Here is a 15,209-nt window from a genome sequence, read left to right as displayed (position 1 = left end):
TGGTAACCTACTTAAGATACCTCTGCATCCATTGTTCTTCATCATTGCTCCAAAGCAAAACAAAGAAAACAACTTCTCCCCCTTGCCATCAGAGGTAACCCCTCTGTGATACCATGGGGCTTTTTTTCCAAATGTTGTAAGACAAAAAGGTTATTTTATAACAACAGAATGGCTAAGCCCAATTAATTTGGCATCCTTTTCCATAAATGATTAGGCTCCTGAAGATCTTGTAACTAACCTGTAGGCAATACAGTGAAATTACAATTATGACATTCACCAACAACAGATGTTCACAAACACCCTGCCCTGGAGAGGTCACTGCTGCTTCAGTCCTGTTGCTCAAGGGCTAGTTTTGAAAGCACTTGTTTGTTGTATGCATGTCAGCTGTCAGCTGGATGCATCTCAACGGTGGTGCGAAAGGCAGCCATACATCAGCTTCTTTGGAAGAAGTGTCCAAGAGCCAACTGGTGGAACATGCTGAGTTTTGTTTGCAACTCTTCCCATGATACCGCTCAAAAATAAGAGGGCGTTTAAATCCTTTAAGTTATTTCTAGCAAGAAAAACTGAAAGAATCATCCACCTCATTATTCACTATTGTCATCTGTTTGTACTATAGTAACAATGGAGGGATACTTTAAATTTTTACTAAGGGTAGTCAACCTATCTTTTAATAAAACGCTGGCCTAAGTGCTTTCATTAACACTGAATCCTCCTTAAAAAAAACCCTTATTCTTAGAAGGCATATTGCTGAAGACATTTAGTGCGTGAAGACATTTTGTGTAAGTGTGTCCTACATCACATTAAGACCAACAGTGATGCCATTTGGTTTCTAATTTCTTTTTTTTGTGTAATTTAGGAAAATTCTATTTTCATTCCTTAGTAGCAAATGTTGTATTTCTTCAAAGACGAACAGACAATGCTTCCGTTGGCACTAAAAGAATCCTCCCACAGAGTGCACATAGTGTACATTCAATTTTATTTTTATCAATGCTGAACCACAGCCAGTAGTGGTAACAAAGCCCACAGACTGTAGAAATTTGTTTGTGACTGATTCAGTAGAGTTGTGTGAAAACCACAGTGTTAATAAGGCACTCTGGTAGTTCTAGTATATTCTGTCCTGTGTCACACTCTGACACCTATTACTTTTATACCAATTCCTGCTTTCTCCCCTGCAACTCTATTCAGTTGAAGATAAACAGCACGCAGTAGCCAGTGACTTTTTTTTTTTTTTTTTTTTTTAAGAAGCTGGAAGCTCTTTTAATCCTAAGAGGGTAACTTTTGTTCATATTAACCTTTTTATGCTAAGAACTAACACTTCGTTATTGAGTATACCTGCTGCATGACAATTAGTCATGTGACAATGCACGCAAGGATTGCAGCAATTGCCCCAAATACACTTTGGCTCATACTGCAACAACATAACTGTAATATGTGGTTTTGCAAACTTCTTGCTTTAAAGAACAGGTTGGTCTCTGCAACAGACATGAAAGCCTTCTCACCTTTTCTCAATTTACAGTCTTTTCTGATTAGGCATATCTAGTTATTGCTGTGGAGGTCAAGTTTAATGGAGAGTTGGAAATTAGCCATGCAAGAAGCTATATGACAGTCTTAATGAACTTTCTCAAGAGGGCAAATCCTTCCATAGAGCCACCTACCAGGTTTCTTTTGAAAGGAAAAATACATTAAAAATTTTCTTTGAATGAAAGAACTAAGTCCACAGTATGGTCACAATTTTATACCCCTACATAATGCAGCCATACAAATAAGTAGGGGGGTTTTTGTTTTCTTTTAAAAAGCTGAGGGGATAAAGGCAAACAAATACTTGCAAATTAATCTCTTGCTTGTATGTTACTCCTTTACTGATACCAGTGAGCTCCACTTATTTGACTAGAATACTTAACTGCAACTCATGAGGCAGTCCCTTGGATCTGGAACCCACCCAGAAACCTATCACCCAGCATCAAGATGGGGATATTACTGGATCACCACAATAATGACACCCATTCTCCCTAAAACCACTGGTATTCTAAAAGTTATTTTAAAGTGTATTTCTGTACCTATATGTTATATTCTTACAATGGCCTTGCACTAGATAACTGCACACACATAGTAAAGAAAAGCAATGCATGAAATCAAATAATTTATTTCATGTGCATGAAAGTTTTCTTGCTGTGTATATACAAACCTTACCAAAATCTCACCAAATTTAAGGCTGATGAGCGATAATTATATATCACTATACATAACTAACTTACCAGGACTGCCCACATCCTCTAATTTTTTAATAAGTGCTTAATTGCATGAACAGTTTTATTACAAGCATTAAAACAGGAACTCAACATCTGTTGTACATGCGGAAATCAGTTATATCCAAGTTTAGGCATTATGAATCAGCTGGAGTGACTCAAAATTGTTCCAGACTTCTCTGAGAAAGAACTCAGCAAGTTCTTTTCCCCAAACCTAAGTAGAATAAGTTCAGAGGTAAACATCAAATTTGACTCGTGAGTCACAAGTCATTAAAAATGCCCTCAGAGCTGAACTATTTCTTGCTCTCTGAATCACTTGAAACTTAAGTCAAGTCAAAAATTCACTGAAAACTAACAGACTTTCTAGGATACGTAGCACGCACGCATTTGTTCTTGGACTGCTTCAGAGGGAAGAGCGTTCTGACTCAGTTAAATCAGTTCCATCACACCCACATATAACAACACAGCAATATCACACCAGACTGTTAATACTTCTCACACAAATCATGTATAATTTGAATTCTGCTTTCCACTGTGTTATCTGTGCTGCTGAAATACAGCCCAACCAGGTGGGAAGAATGATACACATCTAAATATGCACTTTGCATTGGGAAAAAACCACACACCCCACAAATTTTAGTTCTTTAAGATCTGCCTTAAGACATAGGTATTTTCAGCCCTCACTCTGTAGGAGCTTTAATGGAAAGGAAAGCCCTGAGTTTGGCCTTCTCACAGGTAAATTTATTCTAACATATTCAAACTCAGGTTTGACACATCGAGTTTAAACAGTAGCAGTAATTTTAAATCATTTCTTGTTTCCTCCATTTAGCACCAGCTTAGACCATAAGAAATAAACGTCCCAATTCCTGTGAGTGATAGAGGTGAAGAAGTAACCATCACCATCCCATTTTAAGGTTCTTCTCCTCAAGGGTCTGAAAGAACTAATGCCCATTTACCAATAACAGCTACATTTATCAAACCTTAACACAGCTTGCGAGCGCACTGCAGAGACCACCCAAGATGCAACGTAACCACTATTTTACAAGACAAGCTTAGGGAACTTAAGAAAGTCAAGACTGTTTTCATAAGGCAAGGTTAAAGGAATGGAGGAACCTGTGACCAAACAAGTTGCACGTATGGATAAAAAGAAACGAGATAACAATGAAGATTAGGAAATGAAAGTACAATACATTCCAACTTATATACAGATTTATAAACAAATGAATAATATAAGCAAGAGACAGGAAGCCCATAAAAGCTTTTTTTGTAATTAAAAAAAAAAATTAAACATCACAATACCCTGAGAATGTCTGTCTAATCAGGTCTACTGCCAAGTTATGGTACAGAAGCTAAAACTTGTATTGAAACTAAGATATCAGAATACAAAAATAAGCCACAACATCCAGGCACATCAAGCAAGAGACAAAATTTGGAATTATTGTTCTGTGCTACTGCTTTATGATTATGTTGTTTCCCACTTCTTTTGTATCAGCCTTCAACTTGTCACTACAATCATATTGCAATGTCAGTGTAAGTAAAAGCACAGTGTTAAAATGAAACTAAACATTGTCACTGTCAGTTTATGGAAACGGTGCTAAAATGTCACCATGAACGACTGTCACGGCAGGTCTGCTGCGGCCATGCCACCGCACCAGAAAGAAACGTGATGATGTCAATACAGCTTATCGCGTACCCGCACGGCATAAGAGCTGACTAGTACTCCCAACACTCACACCAATAGCTTAAATTTGGGGCAAACTTTGCTTTGCACATGGCAGTAGCTATTTTTTAAGCCTAAATGAAGTAGTGATCAATTTGTCAGCTATCGCATGTTGCATTCAGCAGGAGGGATGCTGACCTCCGCTGTGCGACCCAGCGGAGACACCAGCTGGGGCCAGAGGGACCAGACAGGGAACAAGAAGTCACAGGATGGACAGACTGCCGTGCCAGAGCTGGAGAGAGGCCGCGTTGCTCCCGAGGACGGGGACGTGGCACGCTGCAAGTGGCCGGGACGGGCAGTCGGGTGCCAGCTGGAGGGGACCTCGTGTCCCGAGCGGTGCCTGGCAGGAGCAGGCAGGGGAGCAGGCAGGGCTGCCACTGATGGAGGGATCCACCCCATCCGACCGAGGAGTCAAGCAGCAGCATTTTAACAGGTAATTCTCCCCCAAACCTAGAGGAACCCAGCGCACGAATGGATACAGAAACAGGCCAGGAGGTGCTGGGCAAGGTGAACTCTGCCGATGGGGGAGGAGTAGTGTGGCGAGGAAGATGAGCAACGTGCACCTTCCCAGCCCTTCCTGAGGACCAGGGCTGCTCCGGCCCCATATGCCGACCGACACAGGGACAGCCACCAGAGCAGGGGAAAGAGCAGCAAGATGTACAGGCGTCCCATAATCTGTTTTCCTTCAACATACATATAATCATACCTACAATATGGAACAGTTTACATATTAACTAATGACCGACTATTAAGTTCACATAAAATGCACACATATAAATTACAGCAGAGTTACATGCTTCGATGGAGTCTTTCCCCTAAAAGCCACGACACACTGGGGAACGCTCAGATGTTTGTGGCACAATGTGCAAATAATGTCGTTTTGCTCAGGAATAATCTTAAATCTTTTAGGTAACATGATCTGAAGAATTACTCCCCATTCACTTCTTAAGGGACACAAAACCCATCCTTTGCTTATACGAGCATTAAAAAAAGAAAAGAGAGAGGCACAGAATTCACTAGAATATTCATCATTTCCAACCTTAAACCCACAGCGTACAAACAGACGAATCCAGCAAGTCAGAGAGCAAAGCCAATTTAATCTGTGGCTCCCCTGAGGTAAATGTAGTTCACAGTCCTGCCCCCACCCCAACCTCAGCCATAATCCCTGCTTCCTGGAGGTAAGAAAGCACTGGAGTGAGGAAAATTCTGCAGCAGGATATAATGATCCAAAATGACAGGGACAATAATGACAATGAATTTCATGTCTCCCAGTCATGAGCTGGGGATGCTTGACTGGGCTGACTTACACAATTAAATTGTTACAGGTACAGCAGGAGATGCAGTTATCATCTGCATGCTTTTGGGAAGGACGCCTCCAGCAAAAGGAAGAAGAGTGCTGCGGATGCACAGTCCCTTTTGTTAGAAGCAAACGGACGCTCCTGCAGGGATGCTTGTGTGGCTGCACCCTTTGACAGAGGCAAAACTGGGTTAAAGATGCAAGCCATTTTAGGCTATTGATTTTATCCCTTTTGAAAACGATAAAAGAGCTCTGACGGATAAAGCACGGTGCGACTTGAGCCACCGTGCGCTAAAAAGCACTACAAGCAAGCAGAGACCCAATGGATTTTATCAGAGAATTGAGAAGCACCGTTTATAACGGATCCCCACTAGTGTTTATACTAATGCCAACAACGAAAAATACTATCGCTTCTATAGGTCCAGCCAGAGACCTGCATTTTATTTTACATGCATTCCACTAGAGGCAGCCAGTATTACCTTTACAAGCCTTCTCGTAGCAGGCTGCTGATTTTCTTCAGGATTTCACACACAACTCTATTATACAGAACATGGGACAAAATGTATTTGAAAGCAACGGGATATGGAGAATACGCATAGTATTTTCCAGGTTATACCTACAGTTAGTGTGCCTGCAAGGCTTCTCTCGTTCATCCAGCTTCAATTTTGAAATACCAAGAAATATGGTTAGCCATGTATTTCACCTATAGAAAGTCTTTTTAGTGACAAACTGTCAAAGAGTTTTTATATCCAGGGAAGGAAAAAAAGTCATACAGTTGTCTGCATCTGTAATAGGGTAATACCCCTATTACAGCTCAACATTCTCAAAATATTAATTTGTCAAATATGAATTATAAAGCTGTAACATTTCATAATTCAGGACACACTCAAATACTAGGAAAAATAGCTACAAGAGCCTAAATAAAAAAAAAAAAGCATTTATTCCATTTTTGACAGCTTAATGAATGCCCTACTCTTTTGCATTGATTTTTGTGTATATGTGTGTCTGTGTGTGTGCATGTGTGCCTGGGAAGGATTTCTCATGGGGTTTGCTGTAAACAAGGAAAGCTAAATCCTCTGCCAAAGCTTCTTTTTCTACCTTTAAATAACCTCCATATTAAAATATTTCAGGAGAGAATATAGACAAAAATACTGAGAAAGCAAAAAGTAAAGAACAATTACTTACATCCCAGCAAGTATACTGGAAATTTGTAGAACAAGACATTAAACAATCAAATACCTTGATGTGGCAAAACAGTCACAGGAGTAGTATACGTTAATTCGTGCGTTCAGAAAATAGCAGTAAATTCAAAGAGCAGGGTCAAGAAAGCCCTAAAAATCTTAAATTCATGACTGATTCCAGAACACAAATTTTCCTTACACACCTAAAGGCTCATCTTGCAAGGCAAAATATGTTAACAAAAAAAGTCTGCAAGCACCTAGAGATAGAAAAATAATGCATCTTAAAAAGAATTGCACCACTTTAATTTCTAAACACTTTAAATTGAAATATTCTGGCCAGTTGGATCTCTGCTTTAATGTTTTTCCTAGTTCTTAACATAATGAACTATATATAATTTAAATGGAGATTAATTCTTCCATTTAAAGTGCTTTAAAATAATTCTGCCTATGATCTTGAGATCTCAACCCAGCTTCTCCATAGTGCCTCTTCTCCAGTTTTCCTTGAGCTACATAAGTGGAACTGACAGATCACTGCTCAGATAGCAGCCACGTTCTTCCCCCAAAATGTTGCCTTTTTGCTATTCAGGAGTATCCTAATACCAACAAATGCTAAATGAAGTCTGACATGTACCCCTAAGAAACAAACTTGTAAGTTGCGGCTTCAAAGAAAACCTTGAATAAATAGGACACATTGTGTACACCCAGGCTAACATCCAACATATGCTTTAGTTTCCTGATGCTGAGACAGAGCAAGAATAGCCTCTGGTAAAGTCTGTGATTTGCTATTGCTGGTACTTCCAACATTTATAACGTACCTTTTTTTTTTGCCTGTATAAACAATTTTAAAAAATGTAATTAAGAAGACCACAACATTTCAGAACACAACATATTCATGAATAATGGATTATTTGACATGCCACTAGTTTGATCAACAATTACAAAACAAAACAAAGAGCATTCCTGAGCTTACTGGTGGCAATGTTCTTTTGCAGAGGAAAGTCATAACTGGACAGGTGGCTTTACCAAATAAAAAAATTAACCTACATAATGAATGTTTTTAATTCTTCCCTTTGGTGGTGGTGACCAACACGCCAAACAGTGAGACATTGCTAGTAGGTGCTATTAACAGCTACAGATACAAAGAAAGTATGACAGAGACAGGAATAGAAAAAGGCAAGAAAACAAGATAAAACTACATTTAACTGCACATATAGAATCAGTTAAGACACTCCATTCTTAAGAGGCCAAATTATTTATTCATTATTTAGGGAAGACAAAGAAGGGATGGACAGAGAAGATAAAGATATGACCTACTTTAAGACTTTTTTTTTTTGCCATTATTTAATGTTCTATTTTATGACTAATCCTTCTGAAAGAACTAAAAGGAGTTTAATTCAATCTTATCATCCCCTTCTCTACTTTAAGTTCAATTCCCTTCCCCTTTTGTCTTCCATTCCTCCAGATTTAGGGCATGAAAGTATATCATTAAAATTCAAGTATAATAATTTACAAGATCTAAAGTGTGCTTACTGAAACATTATGACTTAAAACAAGTTTACTGTGGACCAAGCACAGGTTAATTGATCACGGTAAAATAATTCATGTGTTACAACACAACGTGAGCCCATCTATACCATGGACCATAGTCACTACAGACAAAATTCAGTTCTGAAATGTAGCATGTTAAGAATTGATGTAACATTGTAGTTGGAAAGTTTTTATTCTGGACTGGGTACAGCCTCAAAGCACCCAAATGTAAATTATGAACTCACAAATTTGATACTTTAGTCCTTCAGAACCACTTTATTCTTCTAGGAAATTGAGGTTTGGTGGAGCTTTGAGAGTTTTTTTTTAATTTTTTTCACTGCAAAACACCATTTCTTTAAATTCTGCATAAAAATGTGGATAACTAAGCTGTAGTCTTATAACTAAAGCAAAATAAGGTCAGATATACTAGCATGAACAAATAGTTTCACTGGCAGCAAAACTTCAAGTCTATTTTTGCTATCTCTCACCAAATTAGTCCAAGTCCTGCTAGCATTGCAGCTGTTGCTCTGATGGAGAATTGTTAGGAGACTCTGCCAGCTACCTGATTTTATGAAACCTGTATGAATAAACAGCGATTACACAATCCTCTTTCTCCATTAAACTGCTCTTCAATAATCTGTACATTTCCTTTTTTTCCTCTTTTCTATTTTACACTTCTTTGTTTCAAGTATGCAGGCTGCGGGTTTGTTTCCTATTGCTTGGGAAGGCAGCAAAACCATCAAAAGCATCTCTCAGTCATTCAGAGTTCTGCACTGTATTGCTGCACAGATGTTTTCCACTAAAAGACCACATGGTATCTTGGTGCTGAATTTTTAGATTTATTGCAACACTGTTTAAAATCATTATTCGTCCAAGAAACTTGAAGACTGATTTTAAGGCTACCTTGTAAATGCATATGTTTGGAATGTTGGGGTAGTAAATAGCTATGATACACCCAAACTATTTATTTAATCAGAAAAAACTTCAATAGAATATAAATAGATTTCAAGTTATAGTGCTCTTATGAGAAGTGTAATTACAGTTAAGAGAACCACTTTGTTCTTCTTGTATGCTCCTGGGATCCCTTAAAATAGTCTAAGGGATAGCTTATGATAATGAAAAAATAATTCTGAATTACTTCTATGTATGCTATTTGCAGCAGCTATTGTTACAGTATACAAAAAATACCACAATCCCATAACAAATTTTGCTTCTAAATAACCTCTTATTTCCTCTAGACCTTAAAAATAAGATAGAGAAGATGCAGTCTCCATCAGAGATAAGTAAAAATCAAGTCCATCATTTAAATCTCAGCCTACTCCCAAATAAGAACCTACACATGTATATTCCGACACATATGTATAATTTACTTTTTTTTCATTCTACACATATGTATAATTTACTTTTTTTTCATTCTGCTGGGCTCTGTTTAAGACAACTTGCAATTATCAATGTACGCTTTTGCCAGAAGCCTCATAAATACTATCAGAGTCCAGTGTGTTTTGAGAGTCCCTCCTACTTCTTCCCAGTACAAAAGTCCCTATTGATAAGCTGATGAATAGGGTAAATGCAGTTCTAAAAAGGGAAAAGAACTACCTTTATAATCAATTTTGTGTGAAGACCTTTCTGGCTGCCAAAAGGTCAGAAACTACATCTTCAGGTAAAAACTAACTAGAACTGTACCACTACTGAAGTAAATCAGTATTTAAGCTATTTATTCTTTGGAGGGCTCCTCCAAGCCTGCAAGGAATCTATGGCTTTTTGCCCTATCCTGAACACATTTGACATTTTGATATTACCTAGCTGGCCCCACTACCAAAAAAGTTTTACAAAACTTTCTGTCTTGGAAAGGAAGTAGAAGAAGACTGGAGATGGAGGAATACCAATCTAATTAAAAACACATCATGAAACAGCATACAAGTCTGCTGCAAAGAAAAAATATTCCATCTTCTGGATATGCCAAGATAACCAAGTGCATCAAGAAAGCAATTATGGCAGTATACCCTGGTACTCCAGCTTAAGCACTGAACTTCCCAGCATTTAGAATCTGTACGAGTTCAGTATTTTTTAAATACCATTTGGGGATGTAACTTGCATGACATTAGAAAATATTGAGATACAGCAGTTTGGATAAAGCTCAAGACACCTGTACATGAACACAAGTACTAATATTCCGGACAAGCAACGCTTCTGTCAAGTAAGCCAACTAAACCTTCATCAATTTTATTTCAGACTGCCTTGTGTATCTCTAGAGTCTGAAGGGACAGAGTTAAATTCTTTGCTTGGCAGACCCACTGCGGCACCTGTTGCTATACAGCTACGCTAGGGGCTTATTACCAGACTTATTTCACAGAACAAGGCAAAAAGGCTTATCCATTCTTGCATTACAAACAAGAGTGACACTCTTTCCAAACATGAATACACATGAACACTTTTGAACATGAAAATTGCTATTTCTAGATGACTGCAGTGAGTTATATTAAATCATCATTCTATTTTGAATGAACATCAAAAGACATGCAGAAAGCATATTTATTTTCTCCCACTCAGACACTGAATTTGTTTAAGTGTTATATACAAACATACCTAAAACTAGCTGATACAATAGATGAAATAACTCGAGCTGGAGGCATTTTTCCTCTCGTGAATTTATAACCCTTTATTTAAAGGGGTTTTAACAGAAACCATTCATGTCTTATAGCAATCTCTACTATTTGATTGCAATTACAATGAACACTGTCTTTGCAGAGCAACCAATTTTACTGGTGATACAAAAAGTTATTGATCCAGGCCTCATCCAACCCAGTGCAAGAACCACAACCAGCAGCCAGATCATCTAGGTAGGTCTGAAGTTATCTGCACAGTGCAAGTGCTACAGCAAACCATTTAACATTACTGGAATTATCACTTTTTCTTGACTTATGATACCTCAGAACAAGTGTTCAGTTTGAGAAGTGTATAGCAAAATCATGCACAGCTGGAAAGTTGTAGCGAATCACCACTACACTAGAATGCTTCCACGTATCACTACACCTCCTAGCCAAGAAAACTAATATATTCTTTCTTACATCCAGTAAGTTACTGTTGTGAAAAACATAATTTATCTACCAAATTAATGCTTAAGATGCAAGTTGAATCCTTCAAGTTGTTGTTCTTCCCTTTAGAAAGTCAATGTACATGATCTACAGTGGTATACTTGTGTTTCTCCCCCCCTCAAAACACAGCACAATGTAATAATGAAAGCACAGAAAGGCAACATACCATCATAGTAGACAATAGCTCCAACAAGCTCGTCTTTGCGTAGCATTGGAAAGTGCTCCAAGGCTCTTGACTTGCTAAGGACATAACTACTTTTCAGACACTGACTTCCTGCCACGAGGTCATACAGTTTTATTCCAAACCAGTAGTATGGCAACTGCCACCATCTGCAGGGAAAAAAAAATTCCCCATGAAGTGAAATTAAAGAAAAGAAATTTGAAAGCGCATGCATACACTGTTATTGTAATATAGACCATGTTAAGTAACACAGTATGTTCCATTACACCAGTTTTACTTTGTGCCATCATACAAGTCCGTGTTATCACAATATAGTATAAATATGCAAGAACTTATGTGTTGTTCACTACTGTTTTCAACTGATCTACTCACTGCAGCTAGTCAAGCAGGTTCAAGGCTTTATTTATTCTAGAATTAGGAACCAAGCTGTGTGTGCAAGCTGCAAGAGTTCCTCATATGCACATCTTGAATAATATCTCCTACACAAACAGGACCAAATAAATGCAGCCGACTGCTGACCTACATGAGCTCCAGCCTCTTCTATTAAGATAGGAACAAAGCCACGTATTAAGATCATTCAGTAAAAACTCACTGCTCTAAGTAGCCTGTTATAGTGAGTAACTGTTCTTACAGATCTAAAAACATAACCCAAATCACTTAAATTCTCTCATATGAGAAACAAACTGCTCTCTGAATACCAAACCATCATGTGCTGTGGAAGGCAAGTGCACTGAATTACTGCACTGAACGCTGGTGGTGGTATGGACTAAACAGCACATTGCTAACAACACTATGATAGCATGTGTTGAAGACAAGGATGTACTGGAAAGAATAGCGAATAACGTCCTGGGAATGAGAGTTCATTCCACTGCAAACTCCCCTCCTCCCCCCCCTATTGAGGTGGTAGAAATGCACTGAACAGCTGAAGTCCAAGATGTGGTCCCAGAGAGCAGTGAGAGGGGCTTGGTGCCATAAGAGAATTTCATGCTTCTACAATACGGCAACATCTCCCCTCCTGGAGGATGAAGCTTGTGACAGGTTTAAAGACATACTTGCAAAGAGGCACCTAGAAACATCTCCAGGGAAATAGGTTGCTTGTCAAAAGCAACGGTAAAGGAGAGATATTACAGCAGAGCTTACTTGTAAACAGGTAGCATTATTGGCAAAGGAGCTGATAGGTGAGGAGCGATTTCAAGGAGATTTGCACGCTCCTCAAGTGCTTCTTTCACCATCTTGTACTGAAAAACAGAAGTGTACATGTGAATCCCACATTATTCAATTTTGTCTCCATGCGCAACATTTAATAAGAAACTGTTTATCAAAGCAAATACCTTGCGTAATTTTTACTGTTCTTTCAAAAACACACTGAGATTTGCTGAAAAATTCAAAAGTTAAGGAAAATGTTTCCCAAGAAAATTGTTTCACTAGTTTCATTTTGGTGTCTTGGCAGATCAGCTGAATAATTTTTCATTTGAACATAAAGTGCAGTAAGCCGTGTTACTCCTGACTATGGGCAGGAGGCACTTAAGGAGTGTTAGAACTCATCCCACAGCACAGCTTCTGTGCCCATTCCCACAATTAAATCCTATACTAACTCCAACTTGCAAATGAAGAAGTGTTCTTCTGCAAATCAGTCAATATGAATCAATATGAAGTTGTTCTTTGGCAAAAAAGAAGATTGATTTCTCTAGCAGAATAACTGCATGTTTTATATATTGTTCCCTGAGAAGTCACTGTTTCTTTAGCAGTATTATAACCAATAAAACATACTTTAAGTTAGAGAGGTTTCAATGAGAAGACAAATCAATTTCTCAAAACAAGAATATCACACTTCCATCAATACAAGAATACATAAAATCATTTATATCTAATCACTCATTTACCATATTTTCTTTCCCCCTTCCAGAATAAACAGGACAATCACTCTCTCCCCCAAATGCTGATCATGACAGGTAGGAAGCTCTTTCTACTCTGAAGTCAGCCCTGTCTTTGCCTTCCTTCCCCAAAATATACATAGTCTACAAGGTATGGCAATTAGATTGCTCATAAAAGAATTTAGCAAAAGGCAGCAGCACCCATTTCCCTAGTCTGGAAAGCTCTACAGGAGAAGGCACTTTCTATGTACAGTGGCTGTGGAATACAACAGTCAAGTATTGAAAAAAAATAAAAAGGAGACTTGGATATAATTGGGGTAGGGGAAGTGTCTACTAGCAATTTTTGCTTAACAACCAGCATAAACAATTACCTGCTCAAAATCCAACTTCATGATGGCCTTCTGAAGATATCTCACTCCACCATGGATCAATTTAGTACTCCTGCTGCTGGTCCCTGATGAGAAATCATCTCTTTCTAGAAGGGCTGTTTTTAGTCCTGTGTTACCAGAAAACCAAATTAACTTCTTAAATTACACAATTTGTATGTAATTCATTAAAGACACTTCTCTAGGGTAGAGACAATCACAAGAAAAATTACTCTGTACATGGATAAATTTGTATTCAAAGTGTAGTGCACTGTCTATATTGTAATGAAAAATTTTAGCCTCCTTCCTAAGGGAAAAGTCAAAACAGAACTTAAACAGAAGCACATTAAAACCTGGATATTTCACAATAGAAAGGCATTACAGTACATTATAGGGGCCACGCTCCCTCAAGCAAATTATAGTTCGTATTCATGGCAGGAACAGAATATTTTCATGAATACTTTTAACTCTTTGCAGCAGACAGCTCTAAACCTATCACACTAAACAGCATACTAGAGAGGCAGACAACCAGCATCTTTGTCTGCTTACTTACAGTCTGCTCAAGAGGTGCCTAAAGCCAGAGGAGAGCCAGCCACAGGCATGCTCACCGCTCAGGGAGAGCTCACCAGAGAACATGACACACACACAAAACAGTAGTTATAAGATATTACTAAGTATTTCAGAAAAAACGTCTACTCAAAAATGCGCACGCATGTTCCCTGACACCATCAGGCGCTGACAGTTTGACCAGCACAAGGAAGGGATAACCACATGGTTCACAGACGGTCAGCCAAATGCAGAACACAAAGTGCTTTATAACTGAACATTATAATGCTTATTCTAACAAACACTTGGAACGAGGTTGGCATGTTTGTTGCACAAGTTGTGTTCCCAGTTACCCTGAAGGCCAGGAAAAAACTTTTCATGGTTGAAGACATGCTGCTTTATACTGAAGTCACTATGAAACCATACACCCTAATACAGTCAACACAACATCCCTTGTACAAGGGAAGTGCTGGCATCTTCTTCGTGAAGGAGACTGACACCGGGTTATGTGATGGAAGTTAGGTGAAAGGAAGAGTTGCAGGAAACAGATGATTAACAGATGCCTTTTAATGATAACATACAGGCAACAGCCTGGCCACGTCCTTTGGCACATACCTACAAGACAACCACCACCAACTTCCAACATCCAGCATAAGTAAAGCCAACCAAGATAAGCACCATACAACAAGTACATGGCAATCTTTCACTTAAAACATATGCAGAAGGACAATCTGTGTTACACAAGTTAGCATAACTGACCCCCTCATGGCTGGCAGAATTTTGAAGTTAGGCAGGCAAAGCAAAAAGTGAATTAAATTCAATGATACTGGTACCAAAACCAACAGCAACAACATGACGATGCATACCCAAGGAGAAGAGCATCATCTGTATTAGAAGTTATCCCTTGGGCCTTTCCTTCGCCCTCTTTGAGGCGTGCTTTACGTTATTGGCTGGTGAACATACATTTTAACATCTATTGGTCTCCCAAAACTTTTGTGTCCTTAAAAAAAAAATCTAATTATTACTGGTAACTTCCAAAGATCAGAGTAATTTATTTTTGTCAAATGTGACTGAAGATTAATGGATACAATCAGAAATAATTTGGCGAAGATATATCAAACACATGAAAAGCAAAATTTGTTGTTAAGCGAAGCAAACATAATAAAAGAGCAAGTTC

General features: G+C 38.4%; 1 protein-coding gene across 14 annotated transcripts in view; it reads right to left on the bottom strand.

Annotated features, from left to right (window-relative positions):
* GPD2 (glycerol-3-phosphate dehydrogenase 2) overlaps nucleotides 1-15,209 on the bottom strand; it is a 142,092-nt gene that overhangs the window by 101,964 nt on the left and 24,919 nt on the right. For 13 of the 14 annotated variants that reach the window (XR_012650556.1, XR_012650557.1, XM_075029110.1 and 10 more), the window contains exons 4-6: nucleotides 13,493-13,617; nucleotides 12,388-12,485; nucleotides 11,233-11,396 (exon numbers count right to left, since the gene is read on the bottom strand). Coding sequence is in view for 12 of the 14 variants with exons in the window: in XM_075029110.1 (XP_074885211.1) it covers nucleotides 11,233-11,396; nucleotides 12,388-12,485; nucleotides 13,493-13,617 (387 nt within the window). In the remaining 2 variants the exon portion in view is untranslated. Of the gene's footprint in view, nucleotides 1-11,232; nucleotides 11,397-12,387; nucleotides 12,486-13,492; nucleotides 13,618-14,898; nucleotides 14,999-15,209 lie in introns of those variants that run through there. The other variant, XM_075029113.1, reaches the window with a different exon arrangement.

This window comes from Buteo buteo, chromosome 5, assembly GCF_964188355.1.
Source record: "Buteo buteo chromosome 5, bButBut1.hap1.1, whole genome shotgun sequence".
NCBI classification, from domain to species: domain Eukaryota; kingdom Metazoa; phylum Chordata; class Aves; order Accipitriformes; family Accipitridae; genus Buteo; species Buteo buteo.
The sequence above is the reverse complement of the archived record's forward strand: the minus strand, read 5'-3'. Positions and strand labels throughout refer to the sequence as shown.